Raw genomic sequence first — 26,004 nt, 5'->3', positions numbered from 1 at the left:
TTAAGGATCCTTTAGATAGGAAACTTGAATCTTATCTAAGGAAAGCTTATTTATATTCTGGTTATCTTCTCAGGCCTGCCATTTCTATGGCTGATGTTGCAGCTGCATCAACTTTTTGGTTGGAAAGTTTAGCGCAACAGGAAACAGATCCTGATTTGTCTAGCATTGTTCGCTTGCTTCAACATGCTAATCATTTTATCTGTGATGCCATTTTTGATATCATAAAAATTGATGTTAAATCTATGTCTTTAGCTAGAAGAGATTTGTGGCTCAAATATTGGAATCCTGACATGGTATCTAAGTCTAGATTACTATCCCTTTCTTTCCAAGGTAACAATTTATTTGGTTCTCAGTTGGATTCGATTATTTCAACTGTCACTGGGGGGGAAGGGAGTTTTTTTACCTCAGGATAAAAGATCTAAGGGTAAATCTAAAGCTTCTAATCATTTTCATTCTTTTCGACAGAATAAGGAACAGAAAACCAATCCTTCCCCCAAAGAATCTGGTTCCAATTGGAAACCTTCTTCAAGTTGGAATAAATCCAAGCCTTTTAAGAAACCAAAGCCAGCCTCCAAGTCTGAATGAAGGTGTGGACCTCATTCCAGCTCAGCTGGTGGGGGGCAGATTAAAATTTTTCCAAAACATTTGGGCAGATTCTGTCCAAAATCAATGGATTCAGAGTATTGTCTCGAATATGATTAGGATTCAGAGTAAGACCTCCTGTGAGAAGATTTTTTTTTCTCTCGCACGTCCCAGCAAATCCAGTGAAGGCTCAGGCTTTTCTGAAGTGTGTTTCAGATCTAGAGCTTTCAGGGGTAATTATACCAGTTCCATTTCAGGAACAGGGTCTGGGGGTTTTATTCAAATCTATTCATTGTCCCAAAGAAAGAAAATTCATTCAGGCCAGTTCTGGATCTGAAAATTTTGAATTGTTTTGTAAGAGTGCCAACTTTCAAAATGATGACTATAAGGACTATTCTGCGTTTGTTCAGCAAGGTCATTATATGTCCACGATAGACTTACAGGATGCATATCTTCATATTCCGATTCATCCAGACCACTATCGGTTTCTGAGATTCTCTTTTCTAGACAAGCATTACCAATGTGTCGCTCTTCCATTTGGCCTAGCGACAGCTCCAAGAATTTTTCCAAAGGTTCTCGGTGACCTACTCTCTGTAATCAGAGAACAGGGTATTGTGGTGTTTCCTTATTTGGAGGATATCTTGGTACTAGCTCAGTCTTTACATTCTACCAAATCTCACACAAATCAACTAGTGTTGTTTCTTCAAAGACATGGTTGGAGGATCAATTTACCAAAAAGTTTTCAGATAGATTCAGTGTTCATGACTCTGTCTCTAACAGACAAGAGACAAATAAAATTGGTTTCAGCTTGTTGGAACCTTCAGTCTCAATCATTCCCTTCAGTAGCTATGTGCATGGAAGTTTTAGGTCTCATGACTGCAGCATCGGACGTGATCCCCTTTGCTAGTTTTCATATGAGACCTCTCCAGCTTTGTATGCTGAATCAATGGTGCAGAGATCATACAAAGATATCGCAATTAATATCCTTAAATCCCAGTGTTCGACTCTCTCTGACTTGGTGGTTAGATCACCATCGTATAGTTCAAGGGGCCTCTTTTTTTTTTTTTTTTTCGTCCTACCTGGACTGTAATCACAACATATGCAAGTCTTTCAGGTTGGGGAGCTGTCTGGGGATCTCTGACTGCACGAGGGGTTTGGAAATCTCAAGAGGCGAGGTTACCAATCAAATATTTTAGAACTCTGTGCTATTTTCAGGGCTCTGTTGAAGAGAGAACCGTTCATTTGTTTTCAGACAGACAATATCACAACTGTGGCATATGTGAATCATCAGGGCGGGACTCACAGTCCCCTAGCTATGAAATAAGTATCTTGGATACTTTCTTGGGCGGAATCCAGCTCTTGTCTAATTTCTGCGGTACATATCCCAGGTGTAGACAATTGGGAAGCGGATTATCTCAGCCGTCAGACTTTACATCCAGATGTGTTTTCAGATTGTTCAGATGTGGGGTCTTCCAGAAATAGATCTGATGGCTTCACATCTAAACAAGAAACTTCCCAGGTACCTGTCCAGGTCCAGGGATCCTCAGGCAGAGTCGGTGGATGCGTTAGCAGTTCCTTGGTTTTACCAACCTGCTTATATCTTCCGCCTCTAGTTCTTCTTCCAAGAGTGATCTCCAACATCATCATGGAACATTTGTTTACGTTTCTGGTAGCACCAGCATGGCCTCACAGGTTCTGGTATGCGGATCTTGTCCGGATGTCCAGTTGCCAACCTTGGCCACTTCCTTTAAGACCAGACCTTCTGTCTCAAGGGCCGTTTTTCCATCAGGATCTCAAATCATTAAATTTGAAGGTATGGAAATTGAACACCTAGTGCTTTGTCATAGAGGTTTCTATGACTCAGTAATTGATACTATGTTACAGGCTCGTAAATCTGTCTCTAGGAAGATTTATTATCGAGTTTGGAAAACTTATATTTCATGGTGTTCTTCTCATAAATTCTCCTGGCATTCTTTTAGAATTCCTAGAATTTTACAGTTTCTTCAGGATGGTTTAGATAAAGGTTTGTCTGCAAGTTCCTTGAAGGGGCAGATCTCTGCTCTTTCTGTTTTATTTCACAGAAAGATTGCTAAGCTTCCTGATATTCACTGTTTTGGGCAGGCTTTGGTCCGTGTTAAGCCTGTCATTAGGTCTTACAGGCTCCTCCTTTTGAGCCTATTTATTCTTTGGATATTAAACTACTTTCTTGAAAAGTGTTGTTCCTTTTGGCCATTTCTTCTGCTAGAAGAGTTTCCGAATGATCTACTCTTCCATGTTTGTCTCCTTTTCTGATTTTCCATTAGGATAAGGCAGTTTTGCAGACTTCATTTAAATTTCTACCTAAGGTTGTGAATTCTAACAACATTAATAGAGAAATTGTTGTTCCCTCTTTGTGTCCTAATCCTAAGAATTCTTTGGAGAGATCCTTACATTCTCTGGATGTTGTAAGAGCTTTGAAATATTATGCTGAAGCTACTAAAGATTTCAGGAAAACTTCTGGTCTATTTATTAGTTGTCTTTTCTGGTTCTAAGAAATGTCAGAAAGCTTCTGCCATTTCCTTGGCATCTTGGCTAAAGCTTTTGATTCATCAGGCTTATTTGGAGTTGGCTCATTCTACTAGATCAGTCTCCACTTTGTGGGCTTTTAAGAATGAAGCTTCAGTTGATCAGATTTGCAAAGCAGCAACTTGGTGTTCTTTGCATACATTTTCTAAATTCTACCGTTTTGATGTATTTGCCTCTTCAGAAGCAGTTTTTGGTAGAAAAGTTCTTCAGGCAGCTGTTTCAGTTTGATTCCTCTACTTATATGTTAAGTTTTTTTTTCTTTTCAATTATGAGAAAAACTTATTTTTTTGGATGTGGATTTAATTTTTTCAGCCGAAAATGGCTGTTTTTATTGGACTCTTGCCAATATGAAAGAAATTAACTTATCAGTTAAGTTCTTACATAAATTATGTTATAATTATGTTAATGTAGAATATATATCTATATGTAAGTATATACAGTGTGTGTGTGTATGTATGTGTGTGTATATATGTATATGTATGTATATATATATATATATATATCGAATGTAAAGTTTGATGCTAAAGTGCCCGGTTTTTAAAAATTCGATTAAAAACAGGTGCACTTTAATTCATCAAAATTTACATTTCACTCGTGTGAAAAAATACTTACCTTTTAAACTTGACAGCCGCGCCAGCTTCCCCTGGTTGTCGCAAGTCTCTTCCGACATCAGAAATGATGGCTCGGTCATCCTCCAATCATGGCTTCTCCCCGGGGGAATCAGTGTATAATTAAACGCTGTGATTGGAAGAAACCGGATTCCTCATTTTAGACCCAGGAAGAGGCTTTGCGACGAGCGGAGGAAGCTGGAGCGGCTGTCAAGTTTAAAAGGTAAGTATTTTTTCACAACACGATTGAAATGTAAATTTTGATTAATTAAAATGCCCCTGTTTTTAATCGCATTTAAAAAAAAAATACATTCACTTTAAATATAGAGGTTAATATATAGACATTTTTAATAAAAACAAAAAGATAATTTCACTGTATGTGAAAAACATTGGAATGTGAAATACTAAGAACTCCTGTCGGTTTACCGCACAAGTAATAAGTGTTAGGTTGGCGCTGTCACAATATCCAAAGTCCTGAAGTTAGCGCGCATCGGGTTTCGCAAGCCTGAAAACGTTTTAATTTTAACTTTTAATAGGAGTTCTAACCAGCACTCGCTAAATAGTGTGCACTTGTAATCTGGCCCTTCATAGGGAAATTAATTTAAAGGGTTAGAAAGGTCAAAATAAAATGTGCATAAGTAAAGTTATTACTGTTTTTCTGTGTGCACCAGTATTTAAACACTATGCATGCTTAGGTGGCTATGGTGTGTATTGCTTCTGAAGATGTCATGTGTGTCATACAAGCAATTGCTGACCCCCTGAGAAGGTGTGGTATTTGAATACTGGGGCACGGGCCCTCGCAGCATATGTGCGTATGTTGCAGAAAAACAGTAATAACTTTTTTTGGAAGCATTTTTGCTAATGCAAGTATATTGCAAAAATGCTTCTATTTTAATTTGTAATGTACCTGTGCACATTGAATGTGTTACCTTTCTATCCCTTTAAGTGTTTAATGATTCTTTAAAGTTACCTCCTTTTGTATACTATATTTTCTTTTCTATCACATTGAACAGTTTGTTTCTTGTTCTGAGAGGAAAACAAAACAATTTGAAGATAGATATGGGAGTCCTGATGTAAAGGCCTTAAAAGGACATGAACGCCTTATAACAACTATTTTATTTATTTTGTCTAATATTTTTAATGCCTATTTACAGACGTGTCCCCCCCCCGTGGGGGGGGGAATGTTTCACATATAGTATTCTAAAATTAGAAGCATATTTTGAGTGAATTGTACAATTTATTGAGAACTATATTGTGAAGCATTTGTTCCTCTTTCACAACCGGATATACATTAAAAAGCCCTGAGTGAGACACAGAGCATTGAGTGTAAAATATTGCTTTCTTGCATCCCATAACTAACCTTTTGAGACCTGATGGATCGTGCAGTCTGAGCAGCCTTTAATATTTCTAGGTCATTGTCAACACCTTTGTGACCCTGCTACTTCTTTACACCTCGATATTCACTCTAGCATTTTACTACTGCATTAAAAAATACATTATGTAACATAGTATTTAAAGTTTTCAATTTACTTCAGTTATTAAAGTTACATCTTTCTCATGGTATTCTTCGTTGAAGAAATATCTAGATAAGTAGCGTGCACATTTCTGGAGCAGTACATGACAGGAAACACTGCTGCCACCTACTGTTCTTGCAAATGTATAACATGGTTCTAAAACTGCTGCCATACATTGCTACAGTCACATGCACGCTCCTACACCTTCCTATCTGTTTTTCAACAAAGAATGCCAAGAGTACAATGTAAGTTTAATAATAGAAGTACTTTGGAAAGTTGTTGTTTTTGGGGGGTTTATGTCCCTTTAAAGTAATTATTTATCCTTTTAGAAAATGTATCCACTCACTTGAAAAGCTCCAAAGGCCTCACTTCTTTATCACTTAGCACTGCCCTCGACTGGTTGCTATCTTAAACAGGAACCATTTACTGGGCAAAATTCTTTTGAAGTACATTTTTTTTTTTAATGTAGTTTTATGTTACTATCAGATTTAGTCCTCTAATTGTGGTTAATGTTCACTTAAGAAATTCGAAGGCCAGGGTGTATCCTGTACTGTAAAATGTAGTTATCTGAAAATCTACTTTAAATATAAATGAATTGCTCTCTTCTGATTCCTTTGGGAGAATGGAACGAAATGTATCTAAAAAATATTTAGAAAAATGTGAGTACTCACTTTTGTGGGATACTCTATATAAATAGATATAAAACAGTAGCAAATTGTCATATAAGGATTCAGATTTTGATGCAGAACTGACCCTTTGGATTTGCAGTTTCTAATTTCCCCTTTTCATCCTCCAGGTTCACCCACCTCACGCCATCATGTCCAGCAAAAAGACCAAGGCCAAGACCACTAAGAAGCGCCCCCAGAGAGCGACTTCCAATGTGTTTGCCATGTTTGATCAGTCCCAGATCCAGGAGTTTAAGGAGGCCTTCAACATGATTGACCAGAATCGGGACGGCTTCATTGACAAGGAGGATCTACACGACATGTTGGCCTCTATGGGTAATTACACATAGTGACACGACTGAACAGTTTTTTACACATCACAAAGGATATACAAGGAATATTCATGTTCTCTGCTGCCTCAATAGATAATTACACAGTGTGGTTCAACCACGTAATGTAGTTAAAAGTATATTGTCTTATCATTCCTAAGGAAGTATTTATAGTGATATTTTTTTCCGAACCAAAAGAAAGTCCCACTTTGTTTAACTTTGAGAGTTAGTGAATTAAGTGAGGTATGAGAAGTAGAAACAGAGAGAAGATATTTCCATCTTAATGGGAAGAGAGTCCACTGCTTCATTCATTACTTGTGGGAATTAAGAACCTGGCCACCAGGAGGAGGCAAAGACACCCCAGCCAAAGGCTTAAATACCTCCCCCACTCCCCTCATCCCCCAGTCATTCTTTGCCTTTCGTCACAGGAGGTTGGCAGAGAAGTGTCAGAAGATCGGAGTAATCTCTTATGGAGGGTAGTACTCTTCGAAATGGGACTGGAGTTTTAAGTAGCCCTGTCAGCCTCTCAGTGAGAGCATGGGTGAATGTTAGAGTCCGGAGTTGCAGGGATAGTCTTTCTGTGAACCCATCCCAACTCAGTTTAACAGCTCCATTAGCAATCAGAGTTGACGCGTTTCTCTGCCAGCTTTTCTTCTCTCAAGTCCATGTCAGGAGAGATGCTACTAACCTGTCACACTTGAAGGGCCGTGTTCCTGTTCCACGGCGTTGATTCTGGTAAGATTGTTTCATTTATATATATATTTGATAACGCATAAAGACAGGGTCACAGTGTGGCTCCTTTTTATCTTTATAGAATCTAGGGTAATACCATTGGAAGGGGGCTATTGAACAGGGGGGAGTTTATTAGCATAATATTGTTTATTGTGTTTGTACTGCATTTGTCTGAGATGAGGCTCTGTTAGTGTGGAACACAGTTCATAGCAAGGGATTAAGGCGGGCCTTTTGGCGCGTTTTTCTCTCGAGTGCAGGGGCGGTCCTGCATGGCACACTATGTGACCAGGTGTGGCCTCTGCAACTTCCTCTTTCTCGACCGGTGTTCGGAGACGAAAGCTGTTCTTATAGACCAGGACATAGGAGGTGCCCCTGCCATTGGGATATTAAAGGTGCCGTTTAAGTCCGCAGTAAAGGCACAAGCTATGGAGGACTCTGATATGTTGGAGGATACTCCCTCATTATCTAAACCCATTAACTGTGTATAGTGCCGAGGTTCCAGTCGAGCCGCCTACGCAACTCTGTTCCACATGCTTTGACAATATTGCTATTTCCAAAAAGAATAAGGTATTTAGTACGACTGAGCCGTCCACCTCTGAGGGTTCACCACCCCGCGAGGTGCATTCCCTGCAATAATCTCCGATTACACAAGCAGTTTCCCAGGGCACTACTAATCCTCCTGCAGGAGGGGGCCTTTGGCCTCCAGACTTCACCGATCAATTACAGACTGCGGTTTCTGCAGCCATTAATGCAATGCCTCGTCCTACTAATCACAAGCGGAAGGTACGGCACAGCTATCCGTCCCAGGAGTCGTCGACTCTGTTGGATGTCTGACAGATTATCCGCTGAGGAGGACAACTCTCACTTATCGGAGGATGGCGCTTTGGGGGCGGAATCAGCTACGTCTAGGCCTCCGTCCGTGGAGGAGCCTGATTTTAAATTTAAGATGGAACATTTGCTCTTTCTCCTGAAAGAGGTGCTTGCTACGTTGGAGGTTCCGGAACTGAAACTATCGGAGGAACCTTCGATCCCTAAACTGGATAGGGTTTATGAGGACAGGGTAGTGCCCCAGGCCTTCCTTTTTCCAGTCAAAATGGCTAACATTATTAAGAATGAGTGGGAGGAACTTGGTTCGCCCTTTTCCCCCCTCTAATTCTTTTAAAAAGCTTTCCCCCCCCCCCTCTAGTTCTTTTAAAAAGCTTTTCCCCAGTCCAGACGCGCAGCTTAAACTGTGGGGAAACGTTCCTAGGGTGGATGGTGCTATCTCCACGCTCGCTAAGAGAACGACTATTCCGCTAGAGCAGAGCTTTCCAAACTTTTCATGTTGATGACACACTTTTTAGACCTACATCATTTTGCGACACAGTAATTCAGATGTACTAGCAAACAGGAGATTAAACTAACTTGTTTTAAGAGATACAGACACATACTTAAATGATAAAATAAAATGTATTTACAAGTAACAGTATGTATGTGCAAGAATTAAAAAAAAAGTTTAACACCAATAGCTACTTACTATTTTAATGGGATGTATGAGGTTGATGGGATGAACACCGTTTCTGAATATTTAGTGGAATATTAGCTAAAGACACTCACATTTCATCATCAAGCATTTTTAAGCTTCCACTTCCGATCCATATATCAAGAGCAGGAGTAGCAATGCACTACTGGGAGCTAGCTGCAAAAAAAACCCCACTGACTTCAGTTCAGCATTTAAGCTGCTTCCCTCAGAGCTCTGCAAGTCCGACTGACTACTGCTCGCGCTGCAAACACATTGCTGTCCCACTCACTGACTACACGTGCAGTCATGAGCCGATTGAGGAGTCCACACGTGCAGTCAGGAGCCAATGTGCCGCCATTGGGATTAGTTTCAGTTCCCACTAAGCTGCACCAATAGGATAAGATGATCTGTGACCCACTAGGTATCAATCAGGTGTCAACCATGTGATATGCGTAGCAGGCAGGCAGAAAGTCGGAAACCAAAAAAAAAAAAAAAAATGAAAAAGAATTTTAAATAAAAAAATAAATTGTGCTGAAGCAGGGACACACCTAAACACTGCCGCCGACACACTGTGTCACGACACACAGTTTGGAAAGCACTGCGCTAGAGGATAGCTCCTCATTCAAGGAACCCATGGATAAAAAGATGGAGTCCATGTTGCAGAAGATGTTCCAACTTACGGGGTTCATTTTTCAACCGGCAGCGGTGGTCTCAGAGGTGGCTGGTGCGGCTACCTACTGGTGTAATGCTCTATCTGCAATGGTTGAGGTGAAGACTCCTCTCGATGAGATTTTAGAACAAATCAAGGCTCATTCGTTCATTTGTGATGCTAACATGCAGATTATTCACCTGAATGCTAAGACATCAGGGTTTTGTGTTTTAGCCCACAGGGCTCTGTGGCTTAAGTCATGGTCTGCTGACTTGACTTCTAAGTCTCATTTGCTTTCCCTCCAATTCAAAGGGAAAGTGTTTTTGTTTGGTCCTGGCCTGGATTCTATTATATCTACTGTCACATGTGGCAAGGGTGCCTTCTTGCCTCAGGATAAGAAGGCTAAGCCTAAGGGGTCTACCTTTCGTGCGGACAAGTCTCAGCGCCAGCAGTCTGCCGCAAAGGTGTAACATTCCAAGGGATCTTGGAAGCCAGCTAACTCTTGGAACAAGTCCAAGCAGAACAAGAAGCCCACCGAATCAAAGTCGGCATGAAGGGGCGGCCCTGGTCCATCCTCGGACCATGTAGGGGGCAGACTATCTCTGTTTGCGGAGGGTTTGTGAGGGATCTCTCATCTCTTGGGGTAATCGTCCCAGTCCATCTGGCAAAAAAAGGTCTGGGGTATTATCCAAACCTTTTTGTGGTCCCAAAGAAGGAGTGCACGTTCCGTCCAATACTGGACCTAATGGCCCTAAACACATTTTTGTCAGTCCCATCGTTCAAGATGGAGACCATCAGGTCGATTTTGCCCCTGGTTCAAGAAGGGCAATTCATGATGACTATAGACATGAAGGACGCTTACCTTCATGTTCCAATCCACAAGGATCACTTCAGGTTTCTAAGGTTTGCCTTTCTGGACCAGCACTTTCAGTTTGTGGCCCTTCCGTTTGGTCTGGCGACTGCTCCAAGAGTCTTCACAAAGGTTCTGGGAGCTATTCTTGCAGTAGCGAGAGCCAGAGGAATTGCAGTGGGTCCTTATCTGGACAATATCCTGGTTCAGGCTCCATCCTACGGTCTTGCGGAGGATCAGTCGAGTGCTCTTCTCCTTCTTCGGTCCCACGGGTGGAAGATAAACGAAGGAAAGAGTTAATTGGTCCCCAGCAACAGGGTGGAATTTCTGGGTACGATAATAGATTCTTCAGTCATGAAGATATTTTTCACAGATCAGAGACGTTGCAAGCTTGCGTCCAAATGTCTAGCTCTCCAGACATCTTCCAGGACATCTGTGGCCAGGTGTATGGAGGTTATTGGGCTCATGGTATCCAGACAATGGAACGGCGATCATTCAGAAATTTCCCAACAGTTATCAATAAGCAGTCCAGTAAGGGAGTCCCTATCTTGGTGGACCCGACCGGGGCAGTTGTCTCAGGGCACATCCTTTTCGAGATTGTGACCATGGATACAAGTCTATCAGGATTGGGAGCCGTTTGGGGTGCCAAAAGGGCACAGGACAGATGGACTTGAGAGGAGTTGAGTCCACCCATAAATATTTTGGAACTGCGAGCGATATTCAACGCTCTGAGGGTTTGGCCCCTTCTGGGGTCGTCCCAATTTATCAGATTCCAGTCGGACAACATTACCTCGGTGGCTTACATAAACCATCGGGGGGCGAGAAGATTCCTATCCATGAGGGAAGTATGTCGGATTCTGTAGTGGGCGGAGACTCACAATTGTTCGATATCAGTGATCCACATTCCGGGTGTGGACAACTGGGAAGCGGATTTTCTGAGCAGACAGACGTTCCATCCAGGGGAATGGTCCCTTCATCCCGAGATGTACGTGGAGATCTGCATCAGATGGGGGATTCCAGGAGATAGATCTCATGGCGTGCAGACTCAATTGCAAGCTACCCAGATACTGGTCGCAATCCAGGGATCCCCAGGCGGAGCTGATAGATGCCTTGGCGGTACCTTGGAACTTCAACCTGATTTACATATTTCCACCGTTACCTCTTTTACCTCGGGTAGTGGCCCGCATCAAGCAGGAGCAAACTTCGGAAATTCTGATTGCTCCATCGTGGCCAAGGAGGATGTGGTTTGCAAATCTGGTGGCGATGTTGTCATCTCCGCCGTGGAAGTTACCTTGTCGCGGGGAAGCTACTGGTTCAAGGTCCCTTTCTACATCAAAATTTCGATTCTCTGAGGCTGACTGCGTGGAGATTGAACAACTAGTCTTAGCCAAGAGTGGATCTTCAGAAAAAGTGATTGACACACTCGTTCAGGCCAGGAAGCCGGTCACTCATCGCATCTACCACAAGGTGTGAAGGACCTACTTGTCCTGGTGTGAGGAACGGGGATATCCCTGGCATAAGGTCAGGGTATCCAGGATCTTGGCTTTTCTCTAGGACGGTCTGGATAAAGGTCTTGCTGCCAGTTCCCTAAGGGGACAGATTTTGGCTTTATCCGTACTGTTGCATAGGAAGGTTGTGGAGCTTCCTGGAATTCAGTCTTTTGTTTAGGCTCTGGTTAGGATCAGACCTGTCTTTAGGAATCCGGCTCCTCCTTGGAGCTTAAACTTGGTTCTTAAGGTTTTGCAGAGGGCTCCGTTTGAGCCTATGCATGCTCTGCTCTTGACATTAAGGTTCTTTCATGGAAAGTCCTGTTACTGCTGGCTATTGCATCGGCACCCAGAGTTTCTGAGCTGGCGGCCTTACAATGTGAGCCTCCCTTTTCATGCCGATAAAGCTGTTCTTCGCACTGGATTGGGATTCCTTCCCAAGGTAGTGTCGAGTCGTGACATCAATCAGGAAATAGTGGTTCCTTCTTTGTGTCCTAACCCTTCTTCTTCAAAGGAGAAGTTACTTCATAATTTGGACCTGGTTCGGGTGTTGAAGTTTTATCTTCAGGCAACAAAAGAGTTTAGACAGACTTCGTCTTTATTTGTTGTGTATGTGGGGAAGCGCAGGGGGCAAAGGGCCTCTGCTACTTCTCTATCATTTTGGTTGAGGAGTAGGATCCTTCTGGCATATGAGACAGCGGGACACAAGCCTCCTCAGAGGATTATGGCTCACTCGACTAGAGCTGTGGCCTCTTCTTGGGCCTTTAAGAATGAGGCCTCTATGGAGCAGATTTGTAAGGCGGCCACTTGGTCTTCCTTACATACTTTTGCAAAGTTTTATAAATTTGACATTTTTGCTTCGGTGGAAGCAACTTTTGGGAGAGAGGTTCTGCAGGCCATGGTGCCCTCAGTATAGGGTCTGCCTCCGTTTATCCTCCTGTTTTTTTCATTCAGCGTCCTCTAGAGCTTTGGGTATTTGTTCCCACAAGTAATGATTGAAGCAGTGGACTCTACTCCCATTAAGATGGAAAACATAAATTATGCTTACCTGATTTTAATTTCCATCGATGGGAGGAGAGTCCACTGCACCCGCCTGTTTCTCCTGTGGGCTGACCTAAATTTATATTAATCTTCTGGCACCATTTATACCCTGATATTTCTCCTACTGTTCCTTGTTCCCTTGGCAGGATGACTGGGGGATGAGGGGAGTGTGGGAGGTATTTAAGCCTTTGGCTGGGGTGTCTTTGCCTCCTCCTGGTGGCCAGGTTCTTAATTCCCACAAGTAATGAATGAAGCAGTGGACATTCCTCCCATCGATGGAAATGAAATTATCAGATAATCATAATTTATGTTTTTATGGATTAAAGTAAAGGATCTGTGTGTTTTTTGTTTTCTTTGGTGAGAGTTTCAATTTCAGAGAAGGTGATAGAGAATACATGGGAAGCCCCCAAGGGCCACATGTGGCTCCTGAGGCACCAGACACTCCTCTATGGTATTTAACTCTCTGCACATCATATATAAATCATTTTTCATTATATCGCCTGCTATCTATAAGTTCAGTCAAGAGCAGATTCAGGTAATGATCAGATGACACTGTGTCCGTGTTGCAATGTTATTGTGCACAGGGAGCTTTCATCAACATTTTGCCAACCATAAGCAACACAAATCTCTTGGCAGTAACCTTTTCACGAGCATGAGTTAGTGTGCAATAATAGTGAAACAAGTTGTCTAGGACTGGTTTGCTCTCACTTGTGTATTCCTGCATTTAGTTTGTCAGTGCTGTAAAAGAAATTGAGATATTTGCGATAATAAGAGATCGTAATAGTTTATTATCAAATAATTGGATTGTTTGCATGTCCTGCTCAAAGGCATCTCCAGGGACCGTATATGGGGGCGCACGCACAGTCAGATATGAGGGCGCACAGTCTAATGTTGAGGACCACTAGTTCTTACTATTTGCTAAGGCCTGCTAATGAAATAATGCACATTAAAAGGACAGAAGAGTTAAATTTATCCTTTCATGATTCATATGTTGTTATGGACAGTGCAACATATTTACATCAGTGTGGGAAAATAAATCAGCAGGCAATTGCAGAGACATTTTCCATAGTGAGTTAGTTATACTCTCATGTTCCTTTTTCTTCTGTTAAGTGTGATCAGTCCACGGGTCATCATTACTTCTGGGATATTACTCCTCCCCAACAGGAAGTGCAAGAGGATTCACCCAGCAGAGCTGCATATAGCTCCTCCCCTCTACGTCACTCCCAGTCATTCTCTTGCACCCAACGACTAGATAGGATGTGTGAGAGGACTATGGTGATTATACTTAGTTTTATATCTTCAATCAAAAGTTTGTTATTTTAAAATAGCACCGGAGTGTGTTATTATCTCTCTGGCAGAGTTTGAAGAAGAATCTACCAGAGTTTTTGTTATGATTTTAGCCGGAGTAGTTAAGATCATATTGCTGTTTCTCGGCCATCTGAGGAGAGGTAAACTTCAGATCAGGGGACAGCGGGCAGATGAATCTGCATAGAGGTATGTAGCAGTTTTTTATTTTCTGACAATGGAATTGATAAGAAAATCCTGCCATACCGATATAATGTCATGTATGTATACTTTACACTTCAGTATTCTGGGGAATGGTACTTCACTAGAATTACACTGTAAGAAATACATAAAGCTGTTTAATAACTAGAGATTATGTTTAACGTTTTTGCTGGAATGTAAAATCGTTTTCATTTACTGAGGTACTGAGTGAATAAATGTTTGGGCACTATTTTTCCACTTGGCAGTTGCTTAATCTGTTTTCTGACAGTTTCTGTTCTCCCTCACTGCTGTGTGTGAGGGGGAGGGGCCGTTTTTTGGCGCTTTTACTACGCATCAAATATTTCAGTCAGCAACTCATTGTATTCCCTGCATGATCCGGTTCATCTCTACAGAGCTCAGGGGTCTTCAAAACTTATTTTGAGGGAGGTAATTTCTCTCAGCAGAGCTGTGAGAATTATAGTTTGACTGAGATAAAAAACGTTTATTCTGTAATTTGTTTCCTGCTTTCAGAATTTGTTATCTTTGCTAATGGGATTAAACCTTTGCTAAAGTTGTGTTGTTTACAAGGATTGAGGCTATAACTGTTTCAATTTATTAATTTTCAACTGTCATAGATCTTCTGTGCTTCTTAAAGGCACAGTACGTTTTAATATTATTCTAATTGAATTGTATTTCCAAGTTGCAAGTTTATTTGCTAGTGTGTTAAACATGTCTGATTCAGAGGATGATACCTGTGTCATTTGTTGCAATGCCAAAGTGGAGCCCAATAGAAATTTATGTACTAACTGTATTGATGCTACTTTAAATAAAAGTCAATCTGTACAAATTGAACAAATTTCACCAAACAACGAGGGGAGAGTTATGCCGACTAACTCGCCTCACGTGTCAGTACCTACATCTCCCGCTCAGAGGGAGGTGCGTGATATTGTAGCGCCGAGTACATCTGGGCGGCCATTACAAATCACATTACAGGATATGGCTACTGTTATGACTGAGGTTTTGGCTAAATTACCAGAACTAAGAGGTAAGCGTGATCACTCTGGGGTGAGAACAGAGTGCGCTGATAATATTAGGGCCATGTCAGACACTGCGTCACAGGTGGCAGAACATGAGGACGGAGAACTTCATTCTGTGGGTGACGGTTCTGATCCAAACAGACTGGATTCAGATATTTCAAATTTTAAATTTAAACTGGAAAACCTCCGTGTATTACTAGGGGAGGTGTTAGCGGCTCTGAATGATTGTAACACAGTTGCAATACCAGAGAAATTGTGTAGGTTGGATAAATATTTTGCGGTACCGACGAGTACTGAGGTTTTTCCTATACCTAAGAGACTTACTGAAATTGTTACTAAGGAGTGGGATAGACCCGGTGTGCCGTTCTCACCCCCTCCGATATTTAGAAAAATGTTTCCAATAGACGCCACCACAAGGGACTTATGGCAAACGGTCCCTAAGGTGGAGGGAGCAGTTTCTACCTTAGCTAAGCGTACCACTATCCCGGTGGAGGATAGCTGTGCTTTTTCAGATCCAATGGATAAAAAGTTAGAGGGTTACCTTAAGAAAATGTTTGTTCAACAAGGTTTTATATTGCAACCCCTTGCATGCATTGCGCCGATCACGGCTGCAGCGGCATTCTGGATTGAGTCTCTGGAAGAGAACATTGGTTCAGCTACTCTGGACGACATTTCGGACAGGCTTAGAGTCCTTAAACTAGCTAATTCATTCATTTCGGAGGCCGTAGTACATCTTACTAAACTTACGGCGAAGAATTCAGGATTCGCCATTCAGGCACGCAGGGCGCTGTGGCTAAAATCCTGGTCAGCTGATGTTACTTCTAAGTCTAAATTGCTTAATATACCTTTCAAAGGGCAGACCTTATTCGGGCCCGGGTTGAAAGAGATTATCGCTGACATTACAGGAGGTAAAGGCCATGCCCTGCCTCAGGACAAAGCCAAAGCCAAGACTAGACAGTCTAATTTTCGTTCCTTTCGTAATTTCAAAGCAGGAGCAGCATCAACTTCCTCTGCACCAAAACAGGAAGGAGCTGTTGCTCGCTACAGACAAGGCTGGAAACCTAACCAGTCCTGGAACAAGGGCAAGCAGACTAGGAAACCTGCTGCTGCCCCTAAAACAGCATGAATTGAGGGCCCCCGATCCGGGATCGGATCTAGTGGGGGGCAGACTTTCTCTCTTCGCCCAGGCTTGGGCAAGAGATGTTCAGGATCCCTGGGCGCTAGAGATAATATCTCAGGGATACCTTCTGGACTTCAAATACTCTCCTCCAAGAGAGAGATTTCATCTGTCAAGATTGTCAACAATCCAGACAAAGAAAGAGGCGTTTCTACGCTGCGTACAAGAGCTCTTGTTAATGGGAGTAATCCATCCAGTTCCACGATCGGAACAGGGACAGGGGTTTTACTCAAATCTGTTTGTGGTTCCCAAAAAAGAGGGAACTTTCAGACCAATCCTGGACTTAAAGATCCTAAACAAATTCCTAAGAGTTCCATCGTTCAAGATGGAGACTATTCGGACAATTTTACCTATGATCCAAGAGGGTCAGTACACTGTAGATTTAAAAGATGCTTACCTTCACATACCGATTCACAAAGATCATTATCGGTACCTAAGGTTTGCCTTCCTAGACAGGCATTACCAGTTTGTGGCTCTTCCATTCGGATTGGCTACAGCTCCAAGAATCTTCACAAAGGTTCTGGGTGCTCTTCTGGCGGTACTAAGACCGCGGGGAATCTCGGTAGCTCCATACCTAGACGACATTCTGATACAAGCTTCAAGCTTTCAAACTGCCAAGTCTCATACAGAGTTAGTGCTGGCATTTCTAAGGTCACATGGATGGAAGGTGAACGAAAAGAAAAGTTCACTCGTTCCACTCACAAGAGTTCCCTTCCTGGGGACTCTTATAGATTCTGTAGAAATGAAGATTTACCTGACAGAGGACAGGCTAACAAGACTTCAAAGTGCTTGCCGCACCCTTCATTCCATTCAACACCCGTCAGTGGCTCAATGCATGGAGGTAATCGGCTTAATGGTAGCGGCAATGGACATAGTACCCTTTGCACGCTTACACCTCAGACCACTGCAACTGTGCATGCTAAGTCAGTGGAATGGGGATTACTCAGACTTATCCCCTTCTCTGAATCTGGATCAAGAGACCAGAAATTCTCTTCTATGGTGGCTTTCTCGGCCACATCTGTCCAGGGGGATGCCATTCAGCAGACCAGACTGGACAATTGTAACAACAGACGCCAGCCTTCTAGGTTGGGGTGCCGTCTGGAATTCTCTGAAGGCTCAGGGACAATGGAGTCAGGAGGAGAGTCTCCTGCCAATAAACATTCTGGAATTGAGAGCAGTTCTCAATGCCCTCCTGGCTTGGCCCCAGTTGACAACTCGGGGGTTCATCAGGTTTCAGTTGGACAACATCACGACTGTAGCTTACATCAACCATCAGGGAGGGACAAGAAGCTCCCTAGCTATGATGGAAGTATCAAAGATAATTCGCTGGGCAGAGTCTCACTCTTGCCACCTGTCAGCAATCCACATCCCGGGAGTGGAGAACTGGGAGGCGGATTTCTTAAGTCGTCAGACTTTTCATCCGGGGGAGTGGGAACTTCATCCGGAGGTCTTTGCCCAAATACTTCGACGTTGGGGCAAACCAGAGATAGATCTCATGGCGTCTCGACAGAACGCCAAGCTTCCTCGTTACGGGTCCAGATCCAAGTATCCAGGAGCAGTCCTGATAGATGCTCTGACAGCACCTTGGGACTTCAGGATGGCTTACGTGTTTCCACCCTTCCCGTTGCTTCCTCGATTGATTGCCAGAATCAAACAAGAGAGAGCATCAGTGATTCTAATAGCACCTGCGTGGCCACGCAGGACTTGGTATGCAGACCTAGTGGACATGTCATCCTGTCCACCTTGGTCTCTACCTCTGAAACAGGACCTTCTGATACAGGGTCCCTTCAAACATCAAAATCTAACTTCTCTGAAGCTGACTGCTTGGAAATTGAACGCTTGATTTTATCAAGACGTGGGTTTTCTGAGTCAGTTATTGATACCTTAATACAGGCTAGGAAACCTGTTACCAGAAAGATTTACCATAAGATATGGCGTAAATACCTATATTGGTGTGAATCCAAAGGTTACTCTTGGAGTAAGGTTAGGATTCCTAGGATATTGTCTTTTCTACAAGAAGGTTTAGAAAAGGGTTTATCTGCTAGTTCATTAAAGGGACAGATCTCAGCTCTGTCCATTCTGTTACACAAACGTCTGTCAGAAGTTCCTGACGTCCAGGCTTTTTGTCAGGCTTTGGCCAGGATTAAGCCTGTGTTTAAAACTGTTGCTCCACCATGGAGTTTAAACCTTGTTCTTAATGTTTTACAGGGCGTTCCGTTTGAACCCCTTCATTCCATTGATATAAAGTTGTTATCTTGGAAAGTTCTATTTTTAATGGCTATTTCCTCGGCTCGAAGAGTCTCTGAATTATTAGCCTTACATTGTGATTCTCCTTATTTGATTTTTCATTCGGATAAGGTAGTCCTGCGTACTAAACCTGGGTTCTTACCTAAGGTAGTTACTAACAGGAATATCAATCAAGAGATTGTTGTTCCTTCTTTATGCCCAAATCCTTCTTCAAAGAAGGAACGTCTACTGCACAACCTGGATGTAGTCCGTGCTCTAAAATTTTACTTACAGGCAACTAAGGAATTTCGACAAACGTCTTCTCTGTTTGTCATTTACTCTGGGCAGAGGAGAGGTCAAAAAGCTTCCGCTACCTCTCTTTCTTTTTGGCTTCGTAGCATAATTCGTTTAGCTTATGAGACTGCTGGACAGCAGCCTCCTGAAAGAATTACAGCTCATTCCACTAGAGCTGTGGCTTCCACTTGGGCCTTTAAGAATGAGGCCTCTGTTGAACAGATTTGCAAGGCTGCAACTTGGTCTTCGCTTCATACTTTTTCCAAATTTTACAAATTTGACACTTTTGCTTCATCGGAGGCTATTTTTGGGAGAAAGGTTCTTCAGGCAGTGGTTCCTTCTGTATAAAGAGCCTGCCTATCCCTCCCGTCATCCGTGTACTTTTGCTTTGGTATTGGTATCCCAGAAGTAATGATGACCCGTGGACTGATCACACTTAACAGAAGAAAACATAATTTATGCTTACCTGATAAATTCCTTTCTTCTGTAGTGTGATCAGTCCACGGCCCGCCCTGTTTTTAAGGCAGGTAAATATTTTTTAATTTATACTCCAGTCACCACTTCACCCTTGGCTTTTCCTTTCTCGTTGGTCCTTGGTCGAATGACTGGGAGTGACGTAGAGGGGAGGAGCTATATGCAGCTCTGCTGGGTGAATCCTCTTGCACTTCCTGTTGGGGAGGAGTAATATCCCAGAAGTAATGATGACCCGTGGACTGATCACACTACAGAAGAAAGGAATTTATCAGGTAAGCATAAATTATGTTTTTTTTAGTTTGCCTTCTCTTTATAAAGTGACCAATAAAACAGTCCTACATACTTAAGGAAACCAGAATGTATGAGTCCTGACACAAAAAAATGCTTTTTTTATCCCAAATAGTTAAAGGACCACTAAATAAAGTAGAATTGCATAATTAACAAGTGCATAATAAAATTTGTATTTATTTTTTTCTGACAAATTTATGTTTTTCCCATTTGCCGGCCCCCTTTATCATGTGACAGACATCAGCAAATCACCGACTAGTATACTTGTACACATGCTCAGTTGGAGCTGGTTCCTCAAAAGTGTGTATAAAAAAAGAATGTGCAAAACTTAATAAAAATAAATTGGAAAGTCTCTTTAAATTGCGTGCCCTATCTAAATCATAAAAGTAAAAAAAAAAAAAAAAAAAAAAAAGTGTCCCTTTTAATACTTTAATACTTGAAGTATCTAAGTATCGGGATTAGTATAACTCATTTTAAAAAATGTTATTTCTGTGTTTCCAGTTGATGTTATCACATAATTATGTTGTGGTGAAAATGGGTCTTCTTTAGACTCATAGATACATCTCAGTCCCAAAAGCAACACTACCAGTAATTTCTACTGCTATGGTGAGTCCCCTAAATTCAATATACTTTTTTTTTACTAGGATCACCTCCATCCAGAGCCAAACTAGGAATAAATAGCTGCCCTGGAAAGTTTAAATACCAGCCCTATGTTCTTTGTAGAATTTACACACACAGATTTTTTTCTCAAGAGAATTACTGGGCTACTCCTTCCCCCAATGTTTTTTTTTTTTCTTTTCAAAATTAAATATTAGTTTTGTAATGGGAAAAAAGCCAGAATGTTGTTGTATGGGCACCCTACTTATCCAGTTTAATACATGAAACACACTCAAGTCAAAATAAACCTTTATGATTCAGATAGAGCATGCATTTTTAAGACACATTTTACAGTTTACTTCCATTATCAAATTTTGCACAGTCTTTTTATATTCTGGGGAGCAAGATCTACTGAGCATGTGCACAAGCTCACAGGTTAGACGTATACTAGTCTGTAATTGGCTGATGTCTGTCACATGATACAGGGGGCTGGAAAATGGGAGAAAAAATAAATTTTGTAGAAAAAAAAAATACTGCTTATTTGAAATTCACAGTAAGTGCTATTGCATTGTCTTTTTATTATGTATGTGTTAATTATGTAATTATATTGCATTGATTGGTTCTTTAACAGTGTAAAAACGATTATCCATAGTGTGATCTAGAGAGGACACTCAAAACAGTGTATCCCTCTGTCTCCCAGTGTGACTGTACTAGACACTAGCAACCATTCAAAGGAGGGTTAAAGGGACAGTCTAGTATAAATTAAACTTTCATTATTCAGATAGGATTTTTAATTTTAATCAACTTTCCAGTTTACTTTTATCATCAAATTTGCTTTTTTCCCTTGGTATTCTTAGTTTAAACTAAACCTAGGTAGGCTCATATGCTAATGTCTAAGCCTTTGAGGGCTGCCTCTTATCACAGGCTTTTTAAATCTCTTTTCAACACAAAGAGACAGAAAGTACACGTGGGCCATATAGATAACACTGTGTTCAGGCACAGGGGGTTATTTGAGATTTAGCACAAAACAATGCTAAATTTAAGACAATAGATAATAAACAGTCACAGTCATGTGATCAGGGGGCTGGAAGAAGGTTCCTAGACACAAGGTAATCACAGAGGTAAAAAGTATATTGATATAACTGTGTTGGTTATGCAAAACTGGGGAATGGGTAATAAAGGGATTGTCTATCTTTTAAAACAATAACAATTCTATGGTAGACTGTCCCTTTAATATAAAAAAAAGGTACATAGTCTAGGACTAAGTAAAAAACTTACAAGGAAATACTTTGTGAAGTGATGGTAAATTTCAGACTTTAAGAATGTTGTAATGAAAAATATATTGGTGTACAAGCAAAACAGCATTTTTAAAAAAAAAAATTAAGTAAATATTTTAAAATACAAGATTTATAATCCTCCTTGGTATTTTCTGTTCCTCCACTCCCTTCTTTTGGCTGGGCTGTGACATAGAGAGCAATCCCACCCACTATCTACCTAGGCTTCCTAAGGGCTTTCAAAAGGCTGGACTTAGAGTGTCTTATGACTAACACACTGATTGGATGTTAATTGGAGTTATTAAAAAAAAAAAAAAAGTTCATCCCAGTGGGCCGGTATAACGTTGTAATAGAAACATTACTATGGGCACAGATTTAACCCTTTTTGATGGATAGATTAAAGAAAAAGGTACACATATACTTTTTTTAATGGCAAATATTACATATATGGCATTTTATTAGCTAAAGTTTACCATCACTTCAATAATTTTAGTTCAGATGATAAAAGAGGTGACACAGGCACCTCACAAGCAGCACCACCCCTTTAAATTGTAGGCTAATCCAGCCTTGCCTCCATCTTTATAATGGGCATGAAGCATCTAAAGTTAAAGCATAACTTTATTATGTCATGGGCAGATTGTAGGTATTTCCTCATAGCATGTGACATTATTGTGTGCTTGATGATGGCACTATTTGCCATCATTAGAAAGAATAAGGAACAAGTAACACCATGAAGCAAAGCAGATAATAATAATAAAAGTAAAGTTGTTGTTGTTTTGTTTTCTAAACTGCATGCTCTATCTGAATAGTAAAAGTTTAATTTTGACTTCACAGTCCCTTTAAGAAATTAAAAGGCCATAATAGTCGAGAAATTACATGCCTTAATTCACACAGTAAAAGTACCACTCGGGACCCTTGGAGCACTGGTGGTCCCAAGCAGCGCTTCTACTGTGTGTTTAACCACTTTGTTGGGCTTAAACACACAGTAGGTTTGGGTCGAGTTATTACTATTTTATAACGTTTATTTTGTATGTGGTTCTTTTGCAAATTAACCCCTTAAGGACAAGACCATTTTTCAATACCCTTAAAGTGAAAGTAAATAGTAGCGTTTTACAAACGCTAGGATTTACTATTGAAACAAATAAAGGGATACTTCATGTAGAAAGCTCCTTTATTTGATTCAATTGATCAACGTTTTTACCTTGAACAGCGGCGCACGGTTAAAAAAAATTTTTGGCTAAGAGGTGACGTTTTCACCTCTTAGCCAATAGCTGTGCGGTAAATCCAGCTCCCATGGGCGCCAAGCCGGATTTACCGCACAGCTATTGGCTAAGAGGTGAAAACGGCGATCGATTGAATCAAATAAAGGAGCTTTCTACATGAAGTATTTTATACTTTATGAATGAAAGTGCCCATTATTTGTTTCAATACTAAATCCTAGCGTTTGTAAAACGCTAGGATTTACTTTCACTTTAAAGGTACATGAAACCCAAAAATTTTCTTTCATGATTCAGATAGAGAATACAATTTTAAACAACTTTCTAATTTACTTCTATTGTCTAATCTGTTTTATTCTCTTGGTATGCTTTGTTGAATGAGCAGCAATGCACTACTGGTTTCTAACTGAACACATGGGTGAGCCAATGACAATCAGTTTATATATGGAGCCACCAATCAACAGCTAGAACCTAGGTTCTCTGCTGCACATGAACTTGCCTAGATAAACATTTCAGCAAAGGATAACAAGAGAAAGAAGCACATTAAATAATAGAAGTAAATTGGAAAGTTGTTTGAAATTGTATTCTCTATCTGAATCATGAAAGAAAAATTTGGGGTTTCATGTCCCTTTAAGGACCAGGGCTATTTTTACATTTTTGCAGTGTTTGTGTTTAACTGTAATTTTCCTTTTACTCATTTACTGTACCCACACATGTTATATAATGGTTTTCTCACAATTAAATGGACTTTCTAAAGATACCATTATTTTCATCATATCTTATAATTTACTATAAAAAAAATTTAGGCTTCTCTGGGATCCCCTTTCTTCAGAAATAGCAGACATATATGGCTTTGGCGTTGCTTTTTAGTAATTAGAAGGCCGCTAAATGCCACTGTGCACCACACTTGTATTATGCCCAGCAGTGAAGGGGTTAATTAGGTAGCTTGTAGAGTTAATTTTAGCTTTAGTGTAGAGATCAGCTTCCCAACTGACACATCCCTCCCTGACCCCCTCAAACAGCTCTTTTCCGTCCCCCACCTTACAATTGTCACCGCCATCTTAAGTACTGGCAGAAAGTCTGCCAGTTCTAAAATAAATACTAAAATAAACCTCCCACCTGACACATCCCACCCCCTGATCCCTCCTTGACAACCCTCAAACAGCTCTCTTCCCTCCCCCACCTCACAATTGTCACTGCCATCTTAAGTACTGGCAGAAAGTCTGTCAGTACTAAAATAAAAGGATTTTATTTTTATTTCTTTATATTTAATTCAGCAGTGATGGATCCCACCCCCCATACAGCTCTCTAACCCTGCCCCCTCTACCTATTCTCCAACATCAGTTTGCTCATAAACAATTGCCTAGCTTGCTGAAACCCCAATTTTCTGTAGTGTAGCTGCCCCCATCCGCCTCTCCTCCCCAACCCCCTCTCAGATCCATTTATAATTGTTTATTTCCCTCCCTCTCCCTCCCTCTACCTCTCCCTCCCTCTACCTCTCCCTACCTCTCCCTCCCTCTACCTCTCCCTCCCTCTACCTCTCCCTCCCTCTACCTCTCCCTCCCTCTACCTCTCCCTCCCTCTACCTCTCTCTCCCTCTACCTCTCTCTCCGGACTTAATGGTGCATGTGCGCACACACGCACAACCCGCGCATTCCCGATCACTTGCACACTCTCAGGACAGGATCTGGAAGTCCCTCCAACAATGGGCCGCCCACCCGCCTCCCTGCTACGGCTCCCACCCACCAACGATCGGCACCATCGCTGGCCATGCAGAGAGGGCCACAGAGTGGCTCTCTCTGCATCGGTGTGCCAAAAAAGGTATTGCAGTGATGCCTCAATATCGAGGCATCACGGAAATATCTTGAAAGCAGCTGGAAGCGCTCAGGATCGCTTCCAGCCGTTTTAAAACCCTAACGACGTACAGGGTACGACGTTGGTCTTTAACGACATGTTTTTGTATGACATACCCTGTACGACGTGTGTTGTTAAGGGGTTAAATATAAAGAATTAATTATTTAATTGTCCCTTTAAAAACATTGTTTACACTCATGAGGATAATTCTTCGCATGTTAAGGTAATGGGAAGATATAGTAGAAAAATTACACAATGTAATTCTTTAGGCAGTCAGCAGTGGCAGTCGCCCAATTGGGTTATACAACTACAACTGTTGACTGAGTCACTGGTTTCTGCTTGGGACCAGCAGTTCTTTGTGGCTCCTAAGCTGTAATTTTAACTATGTGTTTAACACTTTTGTGCACTTTAGCTAGGGCTAAAATTACATGTCCTAAATCAAGTCATGTTTCGACTATAACAAGCCTTTAAACGGACATGAAACCACAATTTTTCTTTCATGATTCAGATAGAACATACAATTTTTAACAACTTTCCAATTTACTTCTATTATCGTTTTTTTTTTTTTCTTGCTATCCTTTGTTGAAAAGCTGGAAGGTAAGTTCAGGAGTGTACACGTGTCTGCAGCACTATATGGTAGCAGTTTTGCTACAATGTTATACATTTGCAGGAGCAGTAGATGGCAGCACTATTTCCTGTTATGTATTGCTTCGGGCATGTGCACGCTACCTACCTAGGTATCTCTTCAACAAAGAATAACATGAGAATTAAATAAATTTTGTAATAGAAGTAAGTTGGAAAAAAAATAAAAATTGTATTCTCTAGGGGGCGCAGAGCCAGCTCGGAAACTGAACGGTCGCATACTACTATAGCTCCGGCTATATCCTACAATTCAACATTTCCTCGACCTTTCAGCTCCGCTTAATTTGGGCAATAAGTGTGTCTAATGATCCATAGAACTGGCTTACGCAGCCCTGAGATTAAGTGACACTGACAAGCGAAGAAAACCCGCTTTGTACCAGAACTGCAGAGGAGCGGCCATCTTTCAACCCTACGTGGAGGCAGAATGTTGGAGTTACCTAGTTGCGAGAGTGGTCTGCTGGACTTCTTAAACAACAAGTTTCTGGAGTTGGAGCGTAGGGTAATCTTATCACTTACTTTGTGCGAGGTTGACCCTGGGCTGGCAGCTAGGAGAAGCGGGACACAGATTTTGAGACCAACGGAATCCAGGCTGCTATGAAATTTGCGTTCATAGACAATGGGGCCGCTGAACGGCCAGAGATTATACCGCCTCCTGATGCCCCAGCTACGCGGCTCTATGGTGGAGAGGGGCTGCCGTACAGAGCATGTCATCAAAATGCCCAGATTCTAAAAGTACCTACCTGGTATGAACAGCCTCTTTTGCCTGCTGTGGCCTTGGAGCTGTGGAGTGACCGGATTGTGGGGGAGATACCCACATCTGAAATAGCAGAGGATAGAATCGGGGAAGGAAATCATGTTGCTACGTCTAGTCTGACCGCAAAGGACACATCTGACACACTTCGACTTTGCCCCGCAT

General features: G+C 41.6%; 1 protein-coding gene across 3 annotated transcripts in view; it reads left to right on the top strand.

Annotated features, from left to right (window-relative positions):
* Window positions 1-26,004, top strand: part of MYL9 (myosin light chain 9) — an 80,473-nt gene that overhangs the window by 42,762 nt on the left and 11,707 nt on the right. For all 3 annotated transcript variants that reach the window (XM_053716945.1, XM_053716869.1, XM_053717022.1), the window contains exon 2: window positions 6,066-6,270. In XM_053716945.1, the coding sequence (XP_053572920.1) occupies window positions 6,087-6,270 (184 nt within the window). In that variant the 5' untranslated portion in view covers window positions 6,066-6,086. The remainder of the gene's footprint in view (window positions 1-6,065; window positions 6,271-26,004) is intronic.

The sequence above is a fragment of the Bombina bombina genome, chromosome 1 (genome assembly GCF_027579735.1).
Source record: "Bombina bombina isolate aBomBom1 chromosome 1, aBomBom1.pri, whole genome shotgun sequence".
Lineage (NCBI taxonomy): Eukaryota > Metazoa > Chordata > Amphibia > Anura > Bombinatoridae > Bombina > Bombina bombina.
Note: the sequence above shows the minus strand (reverse complement) of the source record. Positions and strands in the feature narration are given on the sequence as shown.